Source organism: Erithacus rubecula, assembly GCF_903797595.1.
Source record: "Erithacus rubecula genome assembly, chromosome: 4".
Classification (NCBI taxonomy): domain Eukaryota; kingdom Metazoa; phylum Chordata; class Aves; order Passeriformes; family Muscicapidae; genus Erithacus; species Erithacus rubecula.
In genome coordinates this window covers 18,784,905-18,809,470 of record NC_136686.1, presented here as the reverse complement: position 1 = coordinate 18,809,470, position 24,566 = coordinate 18,784,905, and the positions used below count along the sequence as shown (strand labels likewise).

Here is a 24,566-nt window from a genome sequence, read left to right as displayed (position 1 = left end):
TTCTACTAAATAGGACAGTTGAACTCCAAGTGGCCATCTTTCTGTCAGGAGACATGACCAGTCACAAGGAACACTCTTTCAACAAAGTTTTTTACCATGGGCATTGGAATTCCACAGAAGTTAAACAAATCTCTGTTTCTTCCCATGTAAAATGAAATTTGCAGTACTTATTCTTTTTTGAAGCTTTATGGGATGCTTCTCAGATTTCCTGTTTCTAAAATGCCTCCAAGGGAAGTCCAGTCTAAAAATAAAATCACATCATTACTTCCTCAACAAAAGCCTGATTCCAAAGTGGATACATTTTTGCAACCCTTACTGCAGCATGTAACCAAAAAAATTAGTTTTAAATTCATCTCAACTGTAAAGATTGGTATAATTAATTGTAGATGGGTTATTGCAACTATTAAATCAGTCTGGTCGACCTTACCTGTCTTCCTTAGAGGCTAAGACAGGACATTTGATATCAATGTAACAAAATAAAGAAACCATGTTCAAAATCTAATGTATGATCAAGTGTTCTGCACATGTCTTTTAACTTGTTAGTGAGAAAGTGGAATGATCAACTCAGGGAAACCAGTGAAAGGGCAGGTTTTCAGTTAGACTCCAGGCCAAACAAATTCACCAGTTTCCTCCTTCTCTGCTGTTTCCTTCTTGCTCTTCTCTCACATTCTCAGTTCAAAGGATGGGAGCCATTGCAGGTGTTGTGAGCTCAATGCTATGGGTATAGGAGGATGGAATAAGGTATGGCTTCCACAGCACAAAGGGACCCTTCAGAACTTACCTTCACCTCCCCAGAGCTTGCCACTTCCATCTCACCAAGAGTGAAATAACTTAGAACAGAGAGGAGCACTACCCACTGGCATCCTTACTGATACAGGTATTTCTTCCCCCAACACAAACCATACAAAGGAATGTTATTTTGAGCTCCTCTGAACCTAAGGCAAGACACATACAGTAGTGCCATAACTCTTCTCTAAAGTATATGCACAAGACAGAAATAAGAAAGCCGTAGAGTGAATAAAGTACTTTATCACTTGCAGACTGGTTTGTCAAAATGCAGTCTCCAAATTCACTTATTTTCTCCCTTTTTTCTTTTCCTTTTTTTTTTTTTTTTTTTTTTTGAGAGGACTTGTGGGGCAGAGGGGGCCAAAGAGGAGGTGTTTTCCAAACCTGTGAATACAACATTCAGCAGCCAAGCTCAAAAATTCCTGCTGTTCGTGCAAAAAAAAGGACAAACAAGTTCCTTTCATGTCAGCTATGTCCAGCTGGAAATGTCACAGCTTTGTCACAAAAGAACAAAGCATGCCTGGTGTCTGTTCTTTCAAAAGGTCTCTTAATTCAAACAAAAGAAAAATATTCACATCTGGAAGGGGTCGAAGGCAGAGGGCGGGAGTGGAGGAAGCAAAGTTCAGATGGTAAACCATAGCAGTTGCTGTTTGTCCAATTATGGTACTGCCTCTTCTGGCACTTACTGATCCCATTAAAGAAAGAAAGCCAAGAGTTAAAACAGCAATTTTATTATTGATTGACCCCATAGGGCCAGATAAGACACCTCTTCACTTTTGCTCCATTCACCATGATGGAACCAGTCAGGCTGAGTGAAAAGATCCCCTGTGACCAGTCTAGCAGTAGTGCCTCTTTTTTCTCCCTTCCTCCTTTTTTAAATTAAAAATGCATATACATTGTTATTTATGAAGTTCAAGATTCCTTCAAAGACCACAACCTTTACTTTCAAACTATGTACATATTGAAATCCTACCCTTTCCAATGGGTTTATTTGACCATCTGTTTCTGTAAAGATTAAAACCTTCTAGTGACTGAAGGGTTGGGAGGCTGTATCAGAATAGAGCCACTTGAAAATGAAAAATTAAATGTCCAGTGAGATCAGATTAAAGGAGAAGAGAATAAACTTGAGAGTAGGACTTCACTGGTTAGGCAGGAAATACCAACAGTAGAAGTTTGCATTACAGTCCTCAGCTAAAAGTTTTCTCCTTCTTCAAAACACAGTGCTTCTGAAGATGAAAAGCCTCTCCTAGGCTGCCACCTAGCAAGTTAATTTCTTACATTGTTTTGGGAGCTATTTTAAAAGCCTCTTTTGCTCCAGCCCTTACTGCACTGACTCCTCCCTTCAGAGCTGGTATTTTGTCAGAAGTTTCAAGAGCGATAAAAACTTGCTGCCAAGTCCCTTTCTTCCCCACAATGTGTTTTATAACCCAGCGTGTAGTTTAGTCTGTCTAAACACTGCACTAGTACACTGCCATCAGTTTCCATGGAGATGATTAACTCCTCCAAAGCCAGAAAGCTTTAGTGCACTTTTTGTCCTTTCCGCATATGAATAAGGTGACAGCATTTACTAAAATCAGGCTACAGAAATATCACATTTTCCAGACAGTTCTAGCAAATATAAGGATTTACTTTTGCTTCAACCCATCAGAGACCTGTAGTCTTAACCAAACTTGCACTCAACTCATTTACTGGAATGGGTTGCTCTTCCCCATCAAGCTGCTCTTCCTTCCACTGCTGTGATGTCTGAAGGCATGACAGCCCCAGAGATGTCAACTTTTTGAACTACTCTGTCTCAGAGCAAAGCCAAGGCTTTGAAGAACCCAGAAAAAATGAAATTAAGGGAAGACTTTGAACTCAACCAGAAATCAGAGCAGAACACAGAAAAACTTTGTGCCCTAAAGTTTGGGAGCACTGTTATATGAAACTTCATCATTTACTCCTAGTCACTGATGCATCTAAAGTAAAAATATACTGTCAGTGTGCATTCATTACAAAAATGTATTTAACACCATTTTTTTGAACTGACAATACCTCTCATCTATTATAGCAGAGCAAGAAAGCAGTCCTTCTCCCAAAATGCAGCTAATGAAGGCCACATGCTGCCATCAGCTTTTGCTGTGGAAAAGCTGTTTCCCAGTCTCACTTTCACAGAACGAAAAATCTCCCTGGCAATTGCCACTTAGGTGGCATACTTGTTGATCCAAACTATGATAACAGCAACAGAAGTTTGAATAATTTAGTTTCCTGGAAGAACTTCCCAGTATAAAACTATTTTATAAGTGTTTTCCAGGCTATTGTTAATGAAGCACAATGTAACCTTCCCTCCACTTTAAACAGAAAATGGGGTTTTTGGCATTCAGGAGCAAACACACAAGATAAACTAACTGAAGTTTCTGTAGAACTGAAGGCAAGAGATAGATCTTTTGCCACTAACTTTGGCTAACTTGAAAAGGCTACTGGCAGCATCCACAGCAATGAGTGTTCTGCTGAAGTGAGAATAACTTTCCTTTTGACTTCCATAGCAGTTGCCAGGAGGATTTCTTTGCAGACTCTACTCCCAGTCAGCACCATGTGGGTAGCAGCAGTGCAAAGCCCCTGGCCCCTTTTATGCTGTGCTACTAAGGCAACCCACAGAGAAGGCAGGAGACTTGTCAGACTTGTGCCACCCTCTCACTGCTGCTGAAGTGACAGCCTGTATTTACCATTACATGGACATGTGTCCAGTAGTGGTTCAAAGACACCACTAATTGATTTCATATACTTTGCCAAGGAAGCGTTACCAAACAACAACCATATTTTGTTATTCACCCTTAGCTACAAGCAAGTCAAAAAACTTGGGAGTCTCTATTACCGCCTCCTAGGAGATTTTTGGTGTGGTCCTTGTCCCCTACCTAAAGTTAGTGTAATGAAGAACTCTAGGGATGCTGAAACCCATAGTGGAAAAAACATCAGCCAGGATCCAATGAAAGCGTTTCAGCATTCCCAGAAGCGTGCAGGTATACACACCTCCCACAGCGGCAAGGAGCACAGCGCAGCACACAGAAAGCCTGGAGACACTGGGAACCTGCCTCTGCAGCTTCCCAGCGCTACAAGCACAGCCTATGCGAGCCGCACCTCCAGCCACGGGCTGTTTCTTGGCTTGGGAGAACCCATCCTAACTCTGCCTCCTACTTCTTGTCACCAAGTTGAGGGGGAAATTTTGGCAGACTACACCTCCAACTGTGTTTCTGTCCCTCTGTAGGAAAAATGCCAGTCTAACAATTACTGATTTCTTTAAGGTACTTCTGGGAGAGGCTGCAGCCGCGGGACAAGGCTTGGGAGAGCTGGGCGGGGGGTCCGCCGCCACTTTCCTCTCCCCTTGCCAGCCCAGGCGCCTGCGGCAGCAGCGGAGCCGAACGCGCTCCTGGACGGGCAGCTCCGCGCTGCCGGTGCGAGCGGCCCGCCGCTCCTCTGCCCTCACGGCGCGGCTCGCGGGACGGCGGCTCCCTGCCGTGACAGCGGCTGCCCCGCGGCCACAGCCGCGCCGTGCCCGCACCCCTCGGGTCCCGGCAGCTCTCCGGCTGCCCCCAGCCCTCCCGGGCGGCTACACTTACCGATGTCGGAGTTGCAGAAAGCGTCCTGCGGATGGATGGGGACGCAAGTGCAAGCCTCCACCACCAAGTCCCGCAGGCTCCAGCTGCACAGGAACACGACGAGGAAGTTCAGCCACGCCGTCATGTTGCCCCCGAGGTGCCTCCTCACTTCTGCAGAGCGAGAGGCTACTGTGTTGGTCTTACTTTATTCTCGCTGCCTAGCAGCCGTGCGCCGCGGCTGCTGTCCTGCCGCTGTCTCGGTCTCTCCGGGCGGCTCGCTCGCTCGGCGGCGCGGAGCTGAGGGGAGCCGAGGTGCGGAGCGCTGCGAGCGGAGCGGGACCGGCGCGCAGAGTTATACCCGGCTCGCGCCGCTCGCGCTCCGGGGGCGCCGCCGCGCGCGGCCAATGGCAGCGCCGCATTACCTCATCGGCGCGAGCGCGGGGCGGGGCCGCGCCCGCCGCGCCTTATAGGGAATAGAGCGGGCGCGCGGCGCGCGGGGGCGCGGCCCCGGCCCTGGCCCCGACCCCGGTTCTGGCCCCCGACCCGCTCCCGGTACCGCGGGAAGCCTCGCTCCGTCCAGCGGTCCCTCCCTCCCTCCCTCCCTCGTACCGGCGGCTGTCCGCCCGAGTCTGTCACAGCCTCCCTCCTGGGGGCACCTGGAAAACGTGCGCGGGCTCGCGGTTCGCTTGGAGAGCTCGCGCCGATTCCTGTCAGTCCATCCGGGCTGTCCGCAAACCGAATTTACGCTGGAGTCGCGGCACGCTGATCAGGCTGTTCCAGAGAGCTTTCAGACCGCGGTCAGATAACGCACAAGTGCAGTGTGCTGCTGCTTCTCCCCTTCCAACAGGCTGTAGAAAGAGGACGAGGGAAAAGAAGGACAAGACCTATCTGAAGAGTAAACCAGGATTTTGCCCTGAATGTGTTTAATCCCGCTCGGGTGCTCCTTCTCCACCACCCAGCAATTCCCCTCCTCTGGCCTTTCAGTCAGGCAGGGGTCGCAAACTGCTAAAACCAAGCTGGGAAAAGCAGCGTTGTATCTACCCGGGCACCCCCCACATTTAATCTCAAAGTATATTTTAGCAGAGCAGCTTTAGTGGAATTTAGAAAAATGTCCTGTTTGTTTTGTTTTCCTTTATCCCCTTTTGGAGCCATGAATTTCTATCAGCTGTAGAAATGTAAATGTTATAGAAGAGCTGGGACTGTAAGGAAGGAGATTGCCAGCTGCATGATACAGACAGTCTTATTATCCTCCAAAGGGGACTGAGGGGTGATTAATCACAGTATCAAACCAGTGTATATAATGTCAGAGTACTTTCCACAGGGTTTACAAGACTTAAGCGCGTCTAGTTATAAATTATGCTGGTATTACAGGCCAGGGACCAGCTGTCCTAAATTTCTATATAGTCAGCTAAGTCTTTAGATTTACAGTTCTGCTCCATCTGGGTGAAGCACAGCCTGCCTACACCTTTTCTTTAATCACAATGTCCATATAAAATTAAAATCTCCTGTCTTATGGGAGCACAGGCTTTTATTTGGAGCATCCGTAGGCAAAAGCTTCAAGATGGGTGTTGTCAATAGGGATCAAGGTTGCAATGCCAACAGTGGAAAACACAAGTTCCTATTCTCGTTGTGACACAGACAACCTGTGTGGCAGCTTTACCTCACTGTGCTTCAAATCCCTGTGTCATGGAATAATAGTGCTGGGAGCTGCTCAGGAATGTGCATTAGTGGACACTGAAAAAATGAAATGGTGCTGAGGTACTAACGGGTCCTGTAAGTATGTACGAGATAGGGTATTAAACAGGTTGTTCCATTTAGACACATCAGAGTCTGAATCATTGGGCCCAAATTACAGTATGAGAAACTCTACACAGAAAATACTTCAGGTACTTGGACTGTCTGTTCAAGGTTCTACAAGTGAAGCTGCATCCATCAGATGGGGTGGATTGTCATTTCAGTCTCACTGGGTGTAAACAAGGAATAACTCCACCAACCTCAGCAGAGCAACACAGAAGAAAAATGAGGTGTGTCTGACACTCTCTTTTTTCCTTTGTTGTACCAAGTTTGATATCCACCAACATCATGATACACTTGGCCCATCAACATCTCAGATCAGTATCTGAGAGAAGTAGAATTCTGCCAGAACCTGACACTGGTGTAAATAAGGGAGAGTTTGGCCCACACACAACTAGATTATAATCACAGCTCTTGCACCACCTCCCTTCACTCTCTGGCCAAGTAACTCCCCTGAGTATGTTTCTTCATTCCTATAATAACACCTTTCCTGTGTGTTCCAAGCACTAACATGCTAAATGCTTTGTAATAAGCTTTTAAGCTGTTGAGTGCTGTGTAAATGCTGAGTGTCTATGATACACAGATGCAGGACACATTCAGAGGAGACTGAAAAACAAACCCTTTAGTCACCTTCTCGATTTCTGAAACAGGAGAGGAAGGGGCCTAAAAATTACTGAAGTTCCACAGGGCCCCAGAAGGTATGGAAGTAGCTTGTTTACAGTGAGGCTGACCAAGCTAAAGTGACCAACTTAAAGTGACACCAAGTTTGTGCTGATTGCAGGAACTAGCTCACTTTTCGGATATAATCCAGAGAGGCAATCAGATCACAGAAAAGGAGTGACATGGCTTGACCCAAGGGCTGGGCACATCTCTTTGGAAGGGATGGGGTGCAGGCTGTCAGTATGGCAAGGCTTACCAGTGTCTGGGAGATGATCCAGAAAAAATTTTTATGCTTGTATTATCATTGCCTGGAGTAGTAGTACCTGTGTTTGGTCAGGGCTTAGCTGATTCACCTGCTTTTTTACACTTAGATATTATTTTCAAAGAGATTAATTTCTCTACAATAGTAAGAATACAGTTTTTTCAACCAGGACTGGATACTGTACAATAAGAACAATATTTATTTGCCTCTTGAAGAATACACTTCACAGAGAAACCAGAGTGTGTTATTTTTGTAAAGTATAGGTAAATCATACTCAGGAAACTTCAGTCTGGCCAGTAGCCTGCTCGAAGCCTTTGTTAAATAGTTTAATCTGCCTGTACACTCATTTTATCATCTGCAAATAGAGATATTTCATGTTATCCTCTGATAACATCCATTAGATATCCAATATTAGCCTCTCCCCTTTAAGACCTACCAGCAAAATGAACTCTGAAAAAGCCAGGCAAAGATTCTGAGTGTTTGTTTATATGAGAAAATACTGACAATGGTGTCAGATTAACAGAGAAAGTCAATGAAGGAACTGAAAGGAGAATTCTCTCTGAATTCCTCTGTCTGCATGGGGAAAACTGCAAAGGTAAAAAAATAAAATAAAATCTATCATTCTGCTTCTTTGCTTAGATAAATCTTTAAGCCTTATATGGCCATAAAGAAGGTAGCATTGGAAGAAGGAGAAAATAGAGACCTCCATCTTCATATGAGAAAATTCGAGTTCACGTTTGGTTAATGTCACCAAATAAAGAAATCTATGTTATTCCAGTCTTCCATCAAGAACACCCTGCTGAACACAATTAAGGATCTCTGCCTTAGCGAGCAGCCACACAACTTCATGCTGTGATCCTGTCGGATCCCGCAAGCCAAGCATGACTGGGCTGAGTCAATAGCTGGTGCGAAAATTCCCAGGGAAGCCGTGTCCCGCAGGTGCTGTGACCGAGCGCGGTGTCCTTCTCCATCCTGCGGGAATGTGCTAGGGGGCAGTGCGCTGCAAGGGATGGCTCCGACCTTCGCCGAGGGAGCCAGTGCTCCGCAGTGCCTAAGGAACCCAGTCTTTGCAAAACGGAACATATTAAGCTTCGTGTCGTATTTAAATCCCAGGAAGGGGAATTACTTTCTGTTTTCACAGATATTCATATTAGTTTATATCAAGTCCCTGTTAACATCGTCATTTTCCTTCCACACGACCATCCTGGAACCAGGGACGGGGACATGAACTAAAGGCGTGTTCACTTGCTTCTGACCACATTTCATTGTAAGGGATGCCAGCTGCTTCGGTACAGAAGGGCTTCATCAAACTACAGCAACTGCTGGCAAAAACAAACAAAAAAAACCCCCCAAAGATACCAGGAGGGTTGAGAGACAGAGAAGAGAGAGGAAGAAAGAGAGAGAGAGGGAGCCCGATATCACCAGAGAAAAATACACTGACAAATGTCACGTGTCGTAGTTGGTTACACTCAGTTCCTCACCAGATCTTAGCTGGCTTAAACTGAGCTTATCATGAATGAAATCAGGAAAATTCCACCGGCAGTTCAACCCTGCCACCTCCTTGACAATATATTAGCTATAAAAGCTTCTGAAGTAAGGGCCCTTTTCTATTTTATTTTTTAACAGAAAATTGACTTGAGTCATGAATGTGAAGTCTTGCCATTAGTATTCTAAATTGTCCAGCTGACAAGCTGCTCAAAAGCATCCTCTTGTCCTAAAAACTTTTCTTAAAGTTGATGGTCTTCATATCTTTTGCACCAGCTCAGCATCATGCTATCCAGGAGGTCTCATTGTTTTTCTGCTTTTATGCAGCATGAGGGGAAGGGTAGGTGTTTTCAGAGCTGTCTGATGCCCCTTTTACAGCACAATCCTGCCACCTCGTAGGACAGCAAAGAACGGTCATGCATCACATTAGAAAAAGGTTCTCGTATTTCTTGATTATCTGCTTATTTTTCAGTAAATTGTTTTTTTTCTAACACTGTCCTCTCAGAAGACTTTTTTGTTTAAAATGTTTGTATTTGCTATGATTTATATGCGTGGAACAAGTTGAAAATAGTCCTATTAATTCCAGCGTTGTATCAGTGAACTTTATATGCTATTTAAAATGAGAAGACTCCTTCTTCAAAAAATGTCTTTGATCCTATAAATACATACCAAAAAAATTCATTTGATCCCTTTCTCTGAGGTTGCAAAGGAATTATGTCACCTTCCTGTCTGCAAGCCAGACATAGGTAACACTCCATCCCATTTCCAAGCTTTTCATTGGAGGTACACTATTAAATTTTCATCAGCTCTAACAGTTCTACACTGTGTTCCTTCTTCAAGGATCCTTTAGAGATTGTGCCCACTGAGAGCACCCAGCCTGGGAGCAGACTGTAGGCACCATGGGTTTCCAGGAATATTACATTATAAAGGGTTGTGGAATATGAAATCACCCTCTCAGTAGTGTGGGGATCCTGCAGTCGGGCTGTGATGTGGCATCAGCTGCAGAAGAGTAACCAGGAAATATCTTTTAACAGCCTTATCAAGCTGCAAATGTTTCCTGCACATGACCGTGCTCTTTGGCCCAAATCCAGCAAAACACTAAGGCACATGTTCAACTTTAAGCACACAAGATGCTCTGCTGAAGTCAACAGAACATTTACATACACAAAGTTAAATATAAGCTTAAGTGCATTTCTGGACCAGGGCCAAAGGGCTCAGTACCATGCAGGGTTCAAACCAGGAGGCTGTGATTAGATGGTCTGACAGAATCCGGGAGGGAAGGACACAATGTGATTTGCTTGGTTCTACCTGCCTATGCCTCATTCCAAGCAATTAATTTTCTCTGATTTTTGTTTATAGTAAGTCTTTCAAGTTGTCTTGTTTTGTTTTCCTGCTGCTGTAGCCATTTCCAAATTGAAGTTTTGATTCTCTTTTTTAAACCCTTCTAAACTGCATCAATAGCTTTAAGTGACTGAACAAAGAGATTTCAAATAGATGAAGTGCTTGAAATGGTAATAAGAGCTGGTGTTCCCAGAGCTTTGGAGGTTGCACTAAATACAGAAGAGAGTGAGAGCAATTGAAAATCACTTTTCTGTTGTTCCTTTGTATGAACTGGTTTCTGGCTTATGCAATGCACAGTAATTAAAATGACTGGAATGCCTTACATTTTTAAGAGAGCTTTAAGGCAGCTCTGTGGCATTGCAGCCAGCAGAGTTCATGAGCAGATTCATGGCTGCAATCGAGGTTTGACGTTTCTACCCACGTAACTTGAAGAAGACAATATCTCTGTAGATGCCTTTGAGGGGATTTTGAGGAAGAAGGGGCAGACACAGAAAAGCAGTAACATCTGCTCCCTGCATCAGCTCCATGAGCAGCTATGGGGCAAGTCTTCCTTTTGATGAGACAAGAGCTGAAAGACTGGGTGGTCATCAGAGATTTCACTGGCTTCTCTCACTGTAGCCTTAATGTCCTGCTCCAACTCAAGTGTGGAACAGCACTTCCAGATTATCTCTCACTTTCATGTCAGAATCTTGTAGTGCCTTCTCCTAGGTACTGTTCAGGAAATGTCTCTATCTGTGAGAGAGGGTTTGCATTTGAGTACTGGCCCCTGTGGTTGCTGTGTGCATTTGTGGGGTTCCAAGCAGCTCCCTGATGTTTAGCAGAGAGCCTGGCAGACTGGCATCTCTCACAACTGGTTGCCCTCCCTGTGATGAGGTTTGCTTTGCTTGGCAGTGGTGAGGGATTATCTTGGTGCTTTTGGGTGCCCCTGGCACAGTCCAGGATTTCATTTTCATCTTTTCAGTGTTTTGTTTTTAGTGAAGGTGGCTGACCACTGCATCCCTGGTTTTCTCTCAACATCTGGCCTGGCTTTTCACAGTGATGACTGGCCACAGAGGAGCAAGAGAGCCGGATACAGCCTCCCTTGGGAGGAGAGCTGACTGACCTGAAGACATGGCCTTTTTGGCAGGTTGAGCAACTAGATCCTTAGTCCCTCATCTCTCTGCCTCTCAGCAGCCCTCTGAAGGCATGGACTGAGCCCCCTTCCTCATCTCTCAGCATGATTGTTCTCCTCATCAGAAGGCACTGTCAGGACACAGGTGCTTCCACAACCCCATGTGAGTGTAGGGAGGTAGAGGAAGATCCCAGGCAGGAGGCAGTAATCCTGTATCACTTAGACCATCCTGAGGCTATCAGAGCTGCAGTCCCTCAATATGCCAGTCCCTAAGATGTGTCACCGGTTTTAAAGCATGTTGGAGTCTTGTGAAAAGCAGAAAGAGCAGCACCACAGGGCTTGCATCCCTCTTTTTATTTCTTGAATGAACCTAGAGATAGTGTTGGGCTGTCAGGTGAGAAGGAAGGGTCTTTTCTTTACCTGCAGAACAGGTGTGAGTGCAGGAAAAGTTGCTGTCTTGAGTTGCTTCTCCCTGTGCTACCTACAGAAACTTCCTTAAGAATAAGCCAGTCTCTCCATCCCCATAGCACAGGTGTTCCCAGTCTCTCACCTGAAACTATAAATTAAGGTATTAGTTACAAGGACAGTCTCTAATGACAAGGATAGTGTCCCAGCAGGGAATGAACTCAGTGATTCCTGTCATGCACCACATGATGTCAAAAGAGAGAAGCAGCTCCTCTGTGTGGGAATCCCAACAGAGACTGTTGCTTCAGTACAGGATTTTCTCATAAATGCAAACGTTTTCAATGCTTTTCCTCCTGTGTTCCCAAATCAGTGCTGTATTCTAAACAGTAGCTGACTGCTCACTGACATCAGGCCCTTCCCTCAGACTCAGGGTCCCAGCCAGGAGAAGCTGGGGAATTTCCGATGTGAGATTTCAAGGACGGATCTCTTTCTTCTCCAGAGCAAAAGGCAGCGCTTCGGTTTCCTCACTCTTTTGGAATTTTTCTCCATAAATCTTGGCATTCAGTGTGAGACAAAAGATGAGGAGATGGTAGGTCTGCAGTTAAAATGAGGACTCTTATTTGTTTATTGTCTTGCTCTTCCCAAGTGAAGAGTAATGCATTCCTCAAAGGAACTTTTCAGGTCAGCAGTGTGAGTTCCACACCTAATATATTAATGTCAGGAGTGAAAAAATTAGTGTTTGATTTAGCACAGATGTGTGAAAATAGTATTCTTTCTCCACTGGAGACAGAGGTAACAATCCAGAGACCCCCTTCCCCTTTCCTTTAATCTGACAGCCTCTATCCCTCTGTGCCTTTCTGAGGGGTGTTTCAGTGAGAACCACCCAGAGCTGGCAGGAACCAGGAAGGTGTAGCCTGTATGCACAGATTACATACCAGGAGTTGAACTCTGAAGGTACCAAAGCTTGACCATGTGCTCTGAGCAAACACACACCTCTCTGTAGCTTAGCTCTTAGTAGCTGTGCCACCAAATCTCACAGAGTGTTGGCCAGGGGTTCAGCATTATCCAAGTGCCTTGCAGTGGGATCCTGGACTGCTCCAAAGCAGTGCTTCATCTCAATGCTAAGAAGTTGGAGAGGTAGTGAACACTTCCAGCAGTAGCAGGTGTCCAACAGCAGCTTGGCACAACACATTCTCTCTGCCTCTGCTTCTGCCTGCCTCTGCTCTCCAAGGTAACTGCAAGAAGAGATTGAATTCTCACCATGCAGGCCAGGGAGGCAGAGGGGTTCTCCCCAGACACCCAGCTGAGGTCACTGAGGAAAGTGCTCTCAGAGTAAAAGTTATGCAATGCATGGGAGGAATCTAGTTTTAATCACGGGATAATTAATGGAAAATAACAAACAAAGAGCTGAGCAACAGCAGTTTCTACCAACAGAGATCTGATTCTCCAGCAGACTTTCCCCAGACTTTGACAGTACAAAAGACAGTAGATAGACAAGTATTTTATGTGTTTTCATTTTAGCTGAATCTTTATGATCCCTGCATAACCCAACATTTTTTAACCAGAATCTTGCTTCCTTTTCCTTCAGTTCAAGTTCAGCAGAACTACCACAAGACCATTGAGTGGGATGGGAAGGCAGGGGTGGAGGTCTGCTCAGTGCCAACAAATCCTTAGTGCAGCTAGGATAGAAGGCACTCCTCTGGTCTCCCTTTCCTCACAGGACAGCTGTGGATGTATCTACTGAAGGCATTTCAGTTTTTCCCAGTGTTGAGATTCAATGACCTGTTGCTGGAGAAAACCTTCTCCTGTTTATATTTCCATAAAGTCTTTTCTGTGCCAAAGAAGCAAGATCATTAAGAAGAGCACAGTCTGCCTCATGAAAAAGAAGGAGCAAGCTAGGAAGGGAATCTTTTACTTCATTTGAAATTGATTTCCCCATTCAGATAAAATTTCAGCTTTGAACACCATACATAATGGCCCGGAGAGGCTGATGTAGCTTAATATGTGTATGGATGTAAGCAACAGCACTACAGAGAGCTGGCTGGAGGAAACCCATACTCACTCCTAGTGAATGGAAGAGCATTTCCTTCTCCTCCTGCTCCTCCAGAACATAACTCCTTAGTTTAGACAATGTCTCCAAGTTCCCTAAGGTGTTTCCACAAGTATAAATGTGGTAAGTATCACCTTTAACAATATTTTTATTCTTTTTTTTTCTCCTGGAGTTATCATCTGAAGGATTAGGCAGTCATAGCCATTTGGTTTTATTTTGAGTAAAAGCTTTTAAAAATAGGAAGGAGAAAATAGGAGAACCTGGTGCTGCCAAAACCCCCCAACTTTTTCCATCAGGCATTGCTGTGAAGAAGGAGGGAGGGCAGCTTTTAAAGCTGCCTGTGGCTGCATGTAAGGGATAGTTCTCAAAGGATTCCCTTAATCAGAGTCTGTAGAAGATGGGCTGTCTCTTTGTAATTCACTCCATGTCTTATTCTAAGTCCATATGCTCTGGTCACGTGAAGATTTATAGTCTCAAATTTACTGGCCTCAGAGAATCTGAAAGAATTATGCAAGAAATCATGTTCTGTCATAACTGAGGCCTCACACAGCCGTGCTTCCTAAAGACTGCTTCCAACTGGATATATGGCCCCTCTAGAGCTTTGTAAGCCCTTGTGGGGAAGAGGGAAGGGGAGGAAAAAGGGGAGCTTCTGATCATTGCCATATGTGAGAAGCATCCCTGTCTGCACGTGGGTGTGACGTCCGTGCTGTCACAGAGGCTGAGCTCTGCAGAGCCCCCCTGTTTCCTGCTTGCAGGCAGGATCCTGCTGCCAGAGCAGGAATCCCACATCACTCTGTACTGCACTTACAAAAGAGGAAAATTATGGCCAATGGAGGGGGAAGGGGTGGGGGAAATCCTCCTAAATAGCCATGTAGGATGTCTGGGCAGGGATATGATCCAGGAGTCCTCAGAGGCAGTAGAATAAGTGGGAGTTCAACAAACAACCATTTTCCTCCTTTGACTAGTGTTCCTCAGAGACCTCAGCACTCCAGTTCTCATAGCTAATTTTAGCTATTTGTGGTTGGCCTGTTCCTAATGTTCCTTTCCTATCTCTCTCACACACACTGAACCTTGGGATACTCTCTGTGGGCTGACAGATGACGTGAAAACCTCTAATCTGCAGGTCAAATATCAAAAAATGAAGTGGGATCATGAAGCTGGAAGCATAATAATTGCCTTTTTTTCCAAATAAGGGAGATATATTCATATTAGAAGTTCTTAGCATACCAAGTTTATGAGGTTTTTTTGAAGTATATGAGGGGAATTACTTATTCTTTAAAATTTTATGGCAACCACCAAAGATGTTATCATCCCATGGACACTGCCTTTCCTATGTAGGCTATGACTGATATGCTTTCATTATTTTTTGGCACTGCTCTTTGTTAGAAAAACCAAAACCACATTGTCCCAAACACTGTACTGGTACATAACAGGCAGGATGAGTCCCTGCCAAAGGGCATCAAGTACATGTTAGAGAGGATTCCAAATTTACACAGTGGCAATAAGTGTACTATGTCAGGAGTGAAGGAGCTTGCAGCATGTGCCATTTTTACTGCAGATACCACATTCATGGGACTCTGAGTCTTACCTGCTTTACACTCCTGTGGTGTATTGATGTCAATGCTTTATCTGCCATGAACTTTGCTCTACAGTTTGTGAGGATTCTGATGTCCAGAGGCACCACAGAGTACAAAAGAAAGGTAAAAGTGTAGTGATGACTCCTCCTGTCTCAACCAATTTTTCCCAGAAACATGAGCAACAGGTGGCTCTTTGATTTCCCCTAAATTTCTCCTGGATTGCCTGTCCTGGTTGCCCTCCTCTCCACATACAAATCTGCAGAGGATGCTCTGCAGGTGCAAAGTGTGTGCTCTAAGTGATGGATGTGGGGGACTGTGGAGAGTAAAAGGGCCCTTAGATGCTGTCTCTGCTCTGTAATAAAGTTTTGTTCAGGGCCTGGAAATAGGGTCAACTAACCTTATTTTCAGTTGATTAATTTAAAAAGTCTTAGAGTCAGGTGAGGAATCCTGAGAAACTGATTAGGAGGAGGATAAAGTAGTTATTATGACTATCAAGGATAGAAAAGCAATATTCCTTGAGCTTTCAGAGGCCAAATTTACATTATTAATTAGGCAGACACCTCTGGTTTTGTGTTGGACTAGAAATAAAAGACTGACTAGGGTATCTTGGGCAAGACAGCCTGTAGCACCCTGCTCTGGCTGGCAGGAATCAGTCAGTCTGCACATAAAACAGACCTCGTGAGCTGCTTTCCTGGGAGCTCTGCTGGCTGCTGAAGGTCCCTTCATTTTTAAGAAGTGTTGGCAGCTTGTTTCACTTTCAGACAGAGATAAATCCTGCCTAAACTGAATGGGGGCAATCTCCCCCCACACCCTCTCACACCCCATCTACAGGTTGTCCTAATAATCCCTGAACAGATGGATGTGGCCATGTGAGCCTTGAAACTCTATCTGTTTTGGAGGAGCAGTGGGTGTGGTGCTGTGGGCACGGACAGATATATGTGCTGCCTTCCACAGAGAAGCTCACTGTCCTCCAAAGACTGAATATCAACAAAATCCTTCCTGTGGGGACTTCCAGTTCTGCCCGAGCCAGCTGTAAATTCCTTTGAGGCTAAGACTAAGAAAACTGGAATCCTGGGAGGGCTTTGGTACAGTCCCAAAACCATTTCCACTGAACCTTCCCAAATATATGGTTTCTCTGACCCAGGAATGTGATCTCTAACAATGCAAAGCTGAAGTCCTAGACCACTGGAATTAACCAGTATTAGCTCATTGCATCTTTTTTTCTCTGTCTCAGCTAATATGAAAATCATTTTCCCTCTGGGACACAGACTTGGTTCCATTTTTGTGTATCACCTGGCATGATGGGGATGTTGGTATTTGAGTGAGGTTCCACCTCTGTATAAACAGATAAAAATATCATGGGACCCCTAGCTTCTTGTGTGCTGCTTTTGAGTTGATTATTTAGGAATAAATAATCATGAAGCATCTGAGTGAGCACAGCAGAGCTAACGGCAGCTTCAGCCAGGAAATGCCTGAGGAGCAAGGAAAACAGAGACTGGAGTATAAATTGCTGTAGCCCAGTGGAACAGAAGGCATGAGCTGGTACAGACTGGCTGAAGCAGGAGGTATCAGAAAAGTAGTTAGGTACACAGAGAGCTCCTCTACTGGTCCCAACAAAGCTGGAATAAAACTATATTTGCTCTACAGCAGGTGAAGGTCCTCCAAACCCAGGACAGCTGGCCATCCTGAGCACTGGACCTACCAGCTGCCTCCTCACTTGCCAAACCTTCTGCTTTTGCCTTCTGTCTCTCACCATCTGTTTTTCCTTTTTATGGGAGAAGTCCCTTCCAGTTGTCACCCTCTGCATGAACCAGTTGAAATACTTGCCTCCCCTACTGGGACTAGTTTCCTTCATATTTTTTGTGATTCCTTGCATGATACAAATTCTTTTCTGAACATTTGCAGTCTTCCCCTTTTAATCACAGGTTCTAGAGCGACGTAACATCTCTTGGAGAGAATGCATTCCCTAAAAGCCTTCCCCATGCTGTTGAGGCACCAAATGTCAACACTCTTTCTTCCAAGGATAGAGAATGTAATCCAGGCCTCCCTCCCTTGCCTGTGGTTTCTCTGTTGCAGTAAAGTCTTCAGTGAGCAGGCAGCCAGAATAGCCACCAGGATGCCAGGAAGGGCATGTCAAGGGTGGGAAGGAAGAGTGGCTGCACCACATTGTGTTGCAGGCATGTTTAGTTGGCAGATGGTCCCTAAGGGACTGTGGCATGCTGGAGTATATTTAGGGCAGCTTCTGGGCTTCTTGAGCTCACATTGAGAGAGGTAAGGAAAAATCATGCAGCTGCACCCAGCTCCCAGGGACTGTCTTCATCCCACTGCTTGTGAGAAAGGTCTGAGCAGCGCAGAGAGAACTTAGACCCACACCACACCACTACACACACCAACTTCTCTGCCTCTTCCTACCAAATTAGGAGGGTGGAAGTTCCAGTGAAAACTCTCTTCTGGAGTGGGGAAAAAGATAGATAAAGAATAGCCAGGTGGTTTGCTGTGCTCACCCTCTTCCTAAAGTAGCCCCACAGACTGACATGAATGATCTTATTAACTTGTGCTCACATGAAATACACACAAACACAGGAGCAGGGAAGGCTGTCAGGGCTCTTCCCAGCTCTGAAGCAGCCCTTGGACAGGACTAGATTGGTTGTTTTTTTTTCTCCCCAGATGAGAGGCTGGTCAGCACCACCCCTATACTCACCTCCACCCCCAAACAGTTGTTTTGCCAAAGGGTGGAGAAGCAGACCTTCTGACTGAGGGTGGAGCAGCTTGAAGGGGAGGAAAGCAGTGACTTCACTTCTTATTAAGTAATAGCAGAGCAGGGTGTGCGTCATTCTGAAAAATAAGACTTTGGGTGGAGGCAAAGGCTCTCTGCAGCATCTTATGCATGAAGCCTTCCCCTTTGTTGGGAAATGAGCACAAGACATCATTCTGAAGGGTGAATTTAGAAAGTAAAAGATGTGAAGCACCTCATAATATTCTTTAAGGGGATCCAAGAAGAGCATCAAGGTGAAAGTGCTCATAATGGTGAAAGTCTTTTGGAAAGTGTTTGGAAACACTTTCTTCCAACAACGATAGAGAAACACGGGAATAGATCAAGTCCCTGTGAAAAAAGAAGCACATGGGAGTCAGCTTTCATGGGGGCAGATGGCACTGGGGTCTATGTACAAATATCAGGAGGCAGAACAGACAAGAGTCTGTTTGTGATTGCAGTTACCTGCAAAGGGACTGCTCACAGCCTCTTCTCACCTTGTGTAGTAGTATCACAAGACCTGGATCTATCTCCCCAAATAATCCTTTCCCTGCAGCTGATTCCTTCAGGGCTGTATGAACAGCCTCAGGCCAGTCTGTTGCATTCTCTCTGCCTGATTCAACTGGCTTCTGCCAGTCCTGACTACTGCAGAAACAGTCTCTCAGGCTTGAAAGCAGTCTGGTATGTTAGACATCATTCCAGGCTGTTCCCAGCAACACACAAGTAAAAAGCAGTCTTGGACTCCAAAGGCTTCAAATGTAATATTTTCATACTGCTGAGGGGGTTCATACTGCTCTGCAAGTGCAGTTGCCAGAATGGCCATCAGAACAGAAGCTGTTTCACAGATGGCTGTGGGCCAGCTGTAAAATCCTCCCCAAAGGCTCTGTGCAATGCTTGTGGCATCATCAGAGCGTCCCTTTGGCCCCATCTGCAGTGGGGACATAACCAAAGGCACTTATTTCCTCTCCTAGGCCTCCCAGGTGAAACCTGGAATACCTTGGCAGTGTCCTAGACAGACGTGGCAGTGTGGGGGCACAGCTCCCTCATTCCTCTGGCTAGCACAGGGAGCTGCAGTGCAGTGCATCAGTGCTTGCATGTGCTTCACTGTTGGGCATTTAGCCAGGATTTTGCCTGGGCATGTTTGACATTAGAAGTTCAAGCTGTTGGGTTTAGACCCGTGCTAACAATCATATGAGTTATTTTATATCCTGCTTGTACACACCTTTGCATACTGCATCCACACATGGTGAGCATGTCTCAGATGCAGTCAGGCTACCAAGGAGTCAGGTCCTTTATTTTTTTCCTGTATATAAACTGAACCCCCAGTTTTGTTGTACCAACCTCACAATGGCTCCCCATGTAGACTTTCACTAATGACTCATCAAGTATGAAAAGAGCTCAAACACAGGCAATAAGAAGCTTTCCTCATCCTTGCCTCAAGTATATGAGAAGGGAAGATAAAAAATTGAGGAAGGAATAAATGTACCTTTCCTGCCAGTCTGACTGACAACAGCAAGGGCAGTTCAATTTCATTAATAAACAGAATTTTGTGTTCCAGCTTCCAATCTGAGAAAAATAAATTAACTGAGTGTTCAGAGAGTTCTGCTGCCTTGCTCACAAATCATAAATGGCTTAGCAGAACAGCACTGTTTTGGAAATAAAAGAAGGACAAAAGAACATAAACAAAATAACAGGCGTTCACCAGCTCCCAAAATGATACTTGCCAAACCTTTTCTCAGTGCTTGCTGGCACAGCTGCTACAGCAGACCATTGCTTCCCTGGTCTGGAAATACTCCACTCACAGCTGACAGTTCAGGGGGTCTGCCACACACCTGCTGGGTAACAAAAGCTTCCTCAAGCTGGAGCTGAGATAGGGTAGGAACCCCTGACCAGTCCCTCTGGCCTGCTCCTTCTTGCAGCTATTCTAACTCCTTTAGCAGCTCCTCTTCAGTGGCTCCAGCAAAGCATTTCCCATCACCTGCAGTTCCTGTTAAACACTCCTAGTCCTCACTGGGTCCTGGCTTTTTGTTGCTCAAAGATAACTTCAACAGACGTTCCTGGTCCTCTAGTTTGCTGTATTTTTATCAATCAAGTCTGCAAACCATCCCATGAAGCTAAGGGTGGTCATCTGCTATGGCACACCTAGTCCCAGCTTTTCACACTTGGTCATCCTAATTATCCTCATTTTTATGGTGATGATGATGTTGTTTTCTTACACAAATCCTCCCATATGTGCTAGCATATGTTGGTCAGTATCAGGCCCACCTCTAGGCTTTTTCAGCTCTTTTCTCTCCAGCTGAGATGAGTAGAGCAATTCTGTCCCTATAGCTCTCCATCTCTCTGGACCTCCTTGCTGGACAGCCAACAAAACAGAAAGGAAAACACAGTGTCCAAGTGAGTTCCTTGTATCTTGTAATCAGCCTGAGCCTCTCATTAGGATTCACTGAGAAATAGCAATTGTCCTATATAAGCCTCAGGACAATCCTCTAACAGTTCAAGATCCTACTGTCATACCTGTGCCACAGACAAATGAACTCAGAAGGGCTAAGCCATGCTAGTGAGTTTGTGAGTCCCAGTGCTTCTCCACCCCTTCCCTGTTTTCTTAGAGCAGGCACTATTCCCTTCTCAAACCAGGGAATTAGTAACACTAATGGGGGAATGTGTCACCTCTGCATGCTGAGCATGACTCACAAAGTCAACACGGCCTTAGCAGCTGATAGGAACAATGAGTTGTGTTCTCAGTTATGCTTTTTTTGGCTACACCGTTGCTGGAGCCCAGAACAAGGGCAGTGATGTCATGGCCATAGGCTTAAAGTGTTAAGTATCATATACAACACTACAAGCTCTCTGTGATCTGTTACTTCCACATTAATGTAACTTGGGGCATATATACACACAAATAGCTGCCAGAGCCAAGAGTAAGTCATTTGGAATAGATTATTTTATTTCAGGCTTTTAACAAGAATGCCTGTCAGTCCCAACAGGCTCATTCTGGAGACGTAGTACCTAGCTCTGTACTGAGCTATATAATTTAGTCAAGACCTCAGTTATAAAGACAGAAGTTTGGAATGTAGAAATGGGCAGACAAGAATCCTGCTAAAAAATAACTTACATTTTTCTGACAATTAGCCATTGTTGCAAGTATTTATATAAACAGAGTAAGAAACAGTTCTGAGTTCTCTTAGCCATGTTCAAGAAAATGACTTTGAAGCATTTCATGCACTTGCCTTTGAACAAGTCTTTTCTCCATTAGCCTCTGAGTGGAGTGGGGAATTGTTTCTTCCTTTCAGAAATGTGCTGTGTGTATTAACTGGTCTGTCAAAGGAGCCAGTGCAGGAGGGGATGTAGAGCTGAGCATACAGTGACATTGTAATCAGGGGCCAGCCCCGGGTCACACAGGCAAGCTCGAACTCGCTGTAACCTGCCTGCAGTGTGTGCTGATAACCGAGGCTGTGGGGTTCACAGGCTTGAGCAAACATCCTCACTTGGAACTGCACAGGGCTGGGGCTGCCCTGGCTCTGAGCAGCTCATAATGCTGCTAGAACCCAGCTCAGGTCATGTAAACTGCACAGAGCTGGGGCTGCCCTGGCTCTGAGCAGCTCAGAGTGCTGCTAGAACCCAGCTCAGGTAATGTAAACTGCACAGGGCTGGGGCTGCCCTGGCTCTGAGCAGCTCATAATGCTGCTAGAACCCAGCTCAGGTCATCTGAACTGCACAGGGCTGGGGCTGCCCTGGCTCTGAGCAGCTCATAATGCTGCTAGAACCCAGCTCAGGTCATGTAAACTGCACAGGGCTGGGGCTGCACTGACTCTGAGCAGCTCACAGTGCTGCTAGAACCCAGCTCAGGTCATCTGAACTGCACAGGGCTGGGGTTGCCCTGGCTCTGAGCAGCTCAGAGTGCTGCTAGAACCCAGCTCAGGTCATCTGAACTGCACAGGGCTGGGGCTGCAGGAACCAGTCTGCTTTCTGCAGGGAGAGCTGTGCCAAGAGCCACATTTCCCCACTTTGTAAAACTCTTTCCTAAGGTATTGCCAGGTGCCTCAGGTGACAAGGCCTGCCTCTGTCCCGTGTCATGGGCTTCTTTCATCATTTGCTGGGTATAGCCAGGGTTTCTCTGCCCAGAAAAACAGGGGAAGCCCAGAGAATTCATAACACAAAATCTTATCTCAAGGGAAAAAACAGAGGCATGTGTGTAGAGGCTTGTTGAACCGTACATTCCTCTAATAGTTTCCCAACGCTGAGTACCAGTGGGACTGTCACACACTTTGCTGAGAGTTCCCAACAGGCTGGAACCTTTATCTGCTGGGCAGGCTGGTGCTGGAGCCCTGCCAGTCTCCCTGGAGAGCAGCTGTGCTCCCTCTGTTCCTATGCCCCTGCACTGGGCAGCAGATTGGCAGAAGCTGGTGCAAAGCTGCCTGTCCGATTAAATTTGTTATTTTGCAAAGGGATTTAGCTTTGCTTGTTGGTTATTACTTAAGAAAAATTCTAATCTGATGCTTTAACCTGTTTTAAACCTTTCACAGGGTGAAAGAATCTGGTTCCTTTGCTTCCAAGTTGTAAACAAGGAACAGAAAGCTAAGAAGGGGCAGAGAAAACAAAAAAGTTTTTAAATACTATTTTTCTTACATTCTTTTTATTTTCCAATTTAAAAATTATGTTAAAATTTCCTGTATTAAAAGGCTGCCATATCAGGAGGGTTGCTGAACTTTGCTTCTGAAAAAAACCTGACAACAGGTCATCAGCCACCATCTCAGACATACTCCAGCTCCCACACATACCTGCTGTCTCTCCAGGGATGTGCTAGTAAGCCCATCCAGAAGGCTTTGTAGATTATAAAGATGATGAGAGATGTTCACATGTTTCATATTTTTTCCTGGATGGAAATAAAAGAAAGAAAAAGAAAAATCAAATAATCAAATAAATCACTATTCCAAGAAAAGCTGTCTATATACAAGATTCACTCTGGCTTAATTGAGCTTGTAACTGACTATTAGTTAAGACAAAACATTTTTGGTTGAGAAGGTTTCAGGTCAGCAGGGACTGGTAGGCTACAAGTGAAGATGATTGTAAATGTATTGTCTGAGTAAAAAAACTACATTCAAATACTATTGTAGTTGCAAAGCCAGGAATTGCCCATGGGAAATGCCCATACTGACAGTGAAGTTTTAATTTTCATTCTCTGAGCCATGCAATGTAGATAATTTCTTTGACAGGATTCCTGCAATTTAAAAAAACAAACATTTCAGACTTAGCTTTGTTCTTCTGCTCAGTGGATGAACTTAGATCATCTTTAGTTCATAGGGTTTAAATGAAGTTCTGAGAGCAGAATTACTAAAACCCTTTTTGAGTTCATGGCATTCAGCAAGATATCATATCTAACTGTTTCAGAAACATCAACAAATTTGTTTTCACACCAGGACAGTAAATATTATGTATTTTGCAAATGACAGACTGCCTGCTGAAAGTGCAAAGTCAGAAGATTTGTGTACTTGATGCTGAATGACAAGGACTTGGATTTTCAGTTTCTACCATGCTGCAGCACTTTATATTCAAAGCACAAAGCCCAGGTGCAGTTGCCAGTGTTCATTCTCTTTTGCAAGACAGCTGTGGCTCAGCCCTGCAGGGGCTGTGGCTGCAAAGCCAGCTTCAGCCAGGAGCTTCCTCCCTGGTCAGCAGAGCCCTTGCCTTCCCTGAGTCTCTGGCCCTTCACTGAGTCTCACAACACACACACACTTTCAGTTCTGAGCCTGTTCTGCAAATAGGATCAGGGAGTCAGTTAATAATAAAAATAACCCTTCTTGGCCTTAGAGCACAGTCTGGAACTGGAGGCTATGTCAGGCACACACAAAGCAATGGATAGCCATGTCACAATCACCCATGGGGAGTCTGGCTAACTTGCCAGCATCACACTGGATGACAGGAGCACTGCCCAGCTCTGCAGGGCAGCAGTCCATCCCTTCAGCCCATGATGACCCTTGCTCCTTCTGCATTCCCTTTTCCTCTGCTGACCACTGCCATCTGTGTCCCACGATGCATGAGGCAGGGGGTACTGCAGAGAGTCCTTGTGAGGCTTGCACAGCCCTGAGAAGCCATCAGGTGATCCTCAAATGTTTCCCAGGAGACTTCCATCCTGGATTTGCTAGGTTTCGAAGCATTTGACTCCACAGCCATTACAAATATTTTATGTGCATTTTGTGTGCAATGTAGATGTTGTTCTTAGGGACTTGGTTTAGTGATGGGCTTGGCAGTGTTAGGTTAATGTCTGGACTTGATCTTAGAGGTCTTTGCCCACCTAAACAATAATATGAGTCTATATGTCCTCGTTTAAAGTAACCTGAAGTATAAGAAGAATGAGTAAGGGACATGTGTATCTGAACAGTGCTGACAACCAGAACCAATGCTTTATCCTTGCCTTTTATGCTAGATTACTTGGAGATAAAGGAGTTTGGATGATTACCAGCAAAGATTCCCCACTCTCACAACCTGGTTGTTGCTGTAAACTGCAGAGCTGAGCTACCCATTGGTTCCTTGCAGAAAAGCTGCCATGTGCAAAGTGCTATTTTTCTGTTGGAAGCAAGATGGTTACTGTGATGTTCAGCACAGGCTCCTTCCTAACCCAGGAGCACTGCAAATGTGTCAGTGTCTCTGCTGGACACACAGAGCATGCATGACAGGATTTGGTTCATGTCACTGTCTAGCAAAATCTTTTTTTTGATCTCTCATAAGGAGTAATACAGAAAAGAAGTGACAGTTCCTCTGCAAGTATGGCCA

The 24,566-nt window shown here is 45.2% G+C and overlaps 2 protein-coding genes and 1 long non-coding RNA gene across 3 annotated transcripts in view; 1 reads left to right on the top strand and 2 right to left on the bottom strand.

The window, feature by feature from the left end:
• Positions 1–4,740, bottom strand: part of TIMP3 (TIMP metallopeptidase inhibitor 3) — a 37,314-nt gene extending 32,574 nt beyond the window's left edge. Inside the window, exon 1 of the mRNA XM_079304515.1 lies at positions 4,380–4,740. Coding sequence (XP_079160641.1) covers positions 4,380–4,503 — 124 coding nt within the window. The 5' untranslated portion in view covers positions 4,504–4,740. The remainder of the gene's footprint in view (positions 1–4,379) is intronic.
• Positions 1–24,566, top strand: part of SYN3 (synapsin III) — a 187,255-nt gene that overhangs the window by 93,086 nt on the left and 69,603 nt on the right. The gene's annotated exons all lie outside the window — the stretch shown is intronic.
• LOC306801437 overlaps positions 11,989–24,566 on the bottom strand; it is a 53,817-nt gene continuing 41,239 nt past the window's right edge. Inside the window, exons 2-3 of the long non-coding RNA XR_013774090.1 lie at positions 22,574–22,668; positions 11,989–12,119 (exon numbers count right to left, since the gene is read on the bottom strand). This is a non-coding gene — a long non-coding RNA (uncharacterized lncRNA). The remainder of the gene's footprint in view (positions 12,120–22,573; positions 22,669–24,566) is intronic.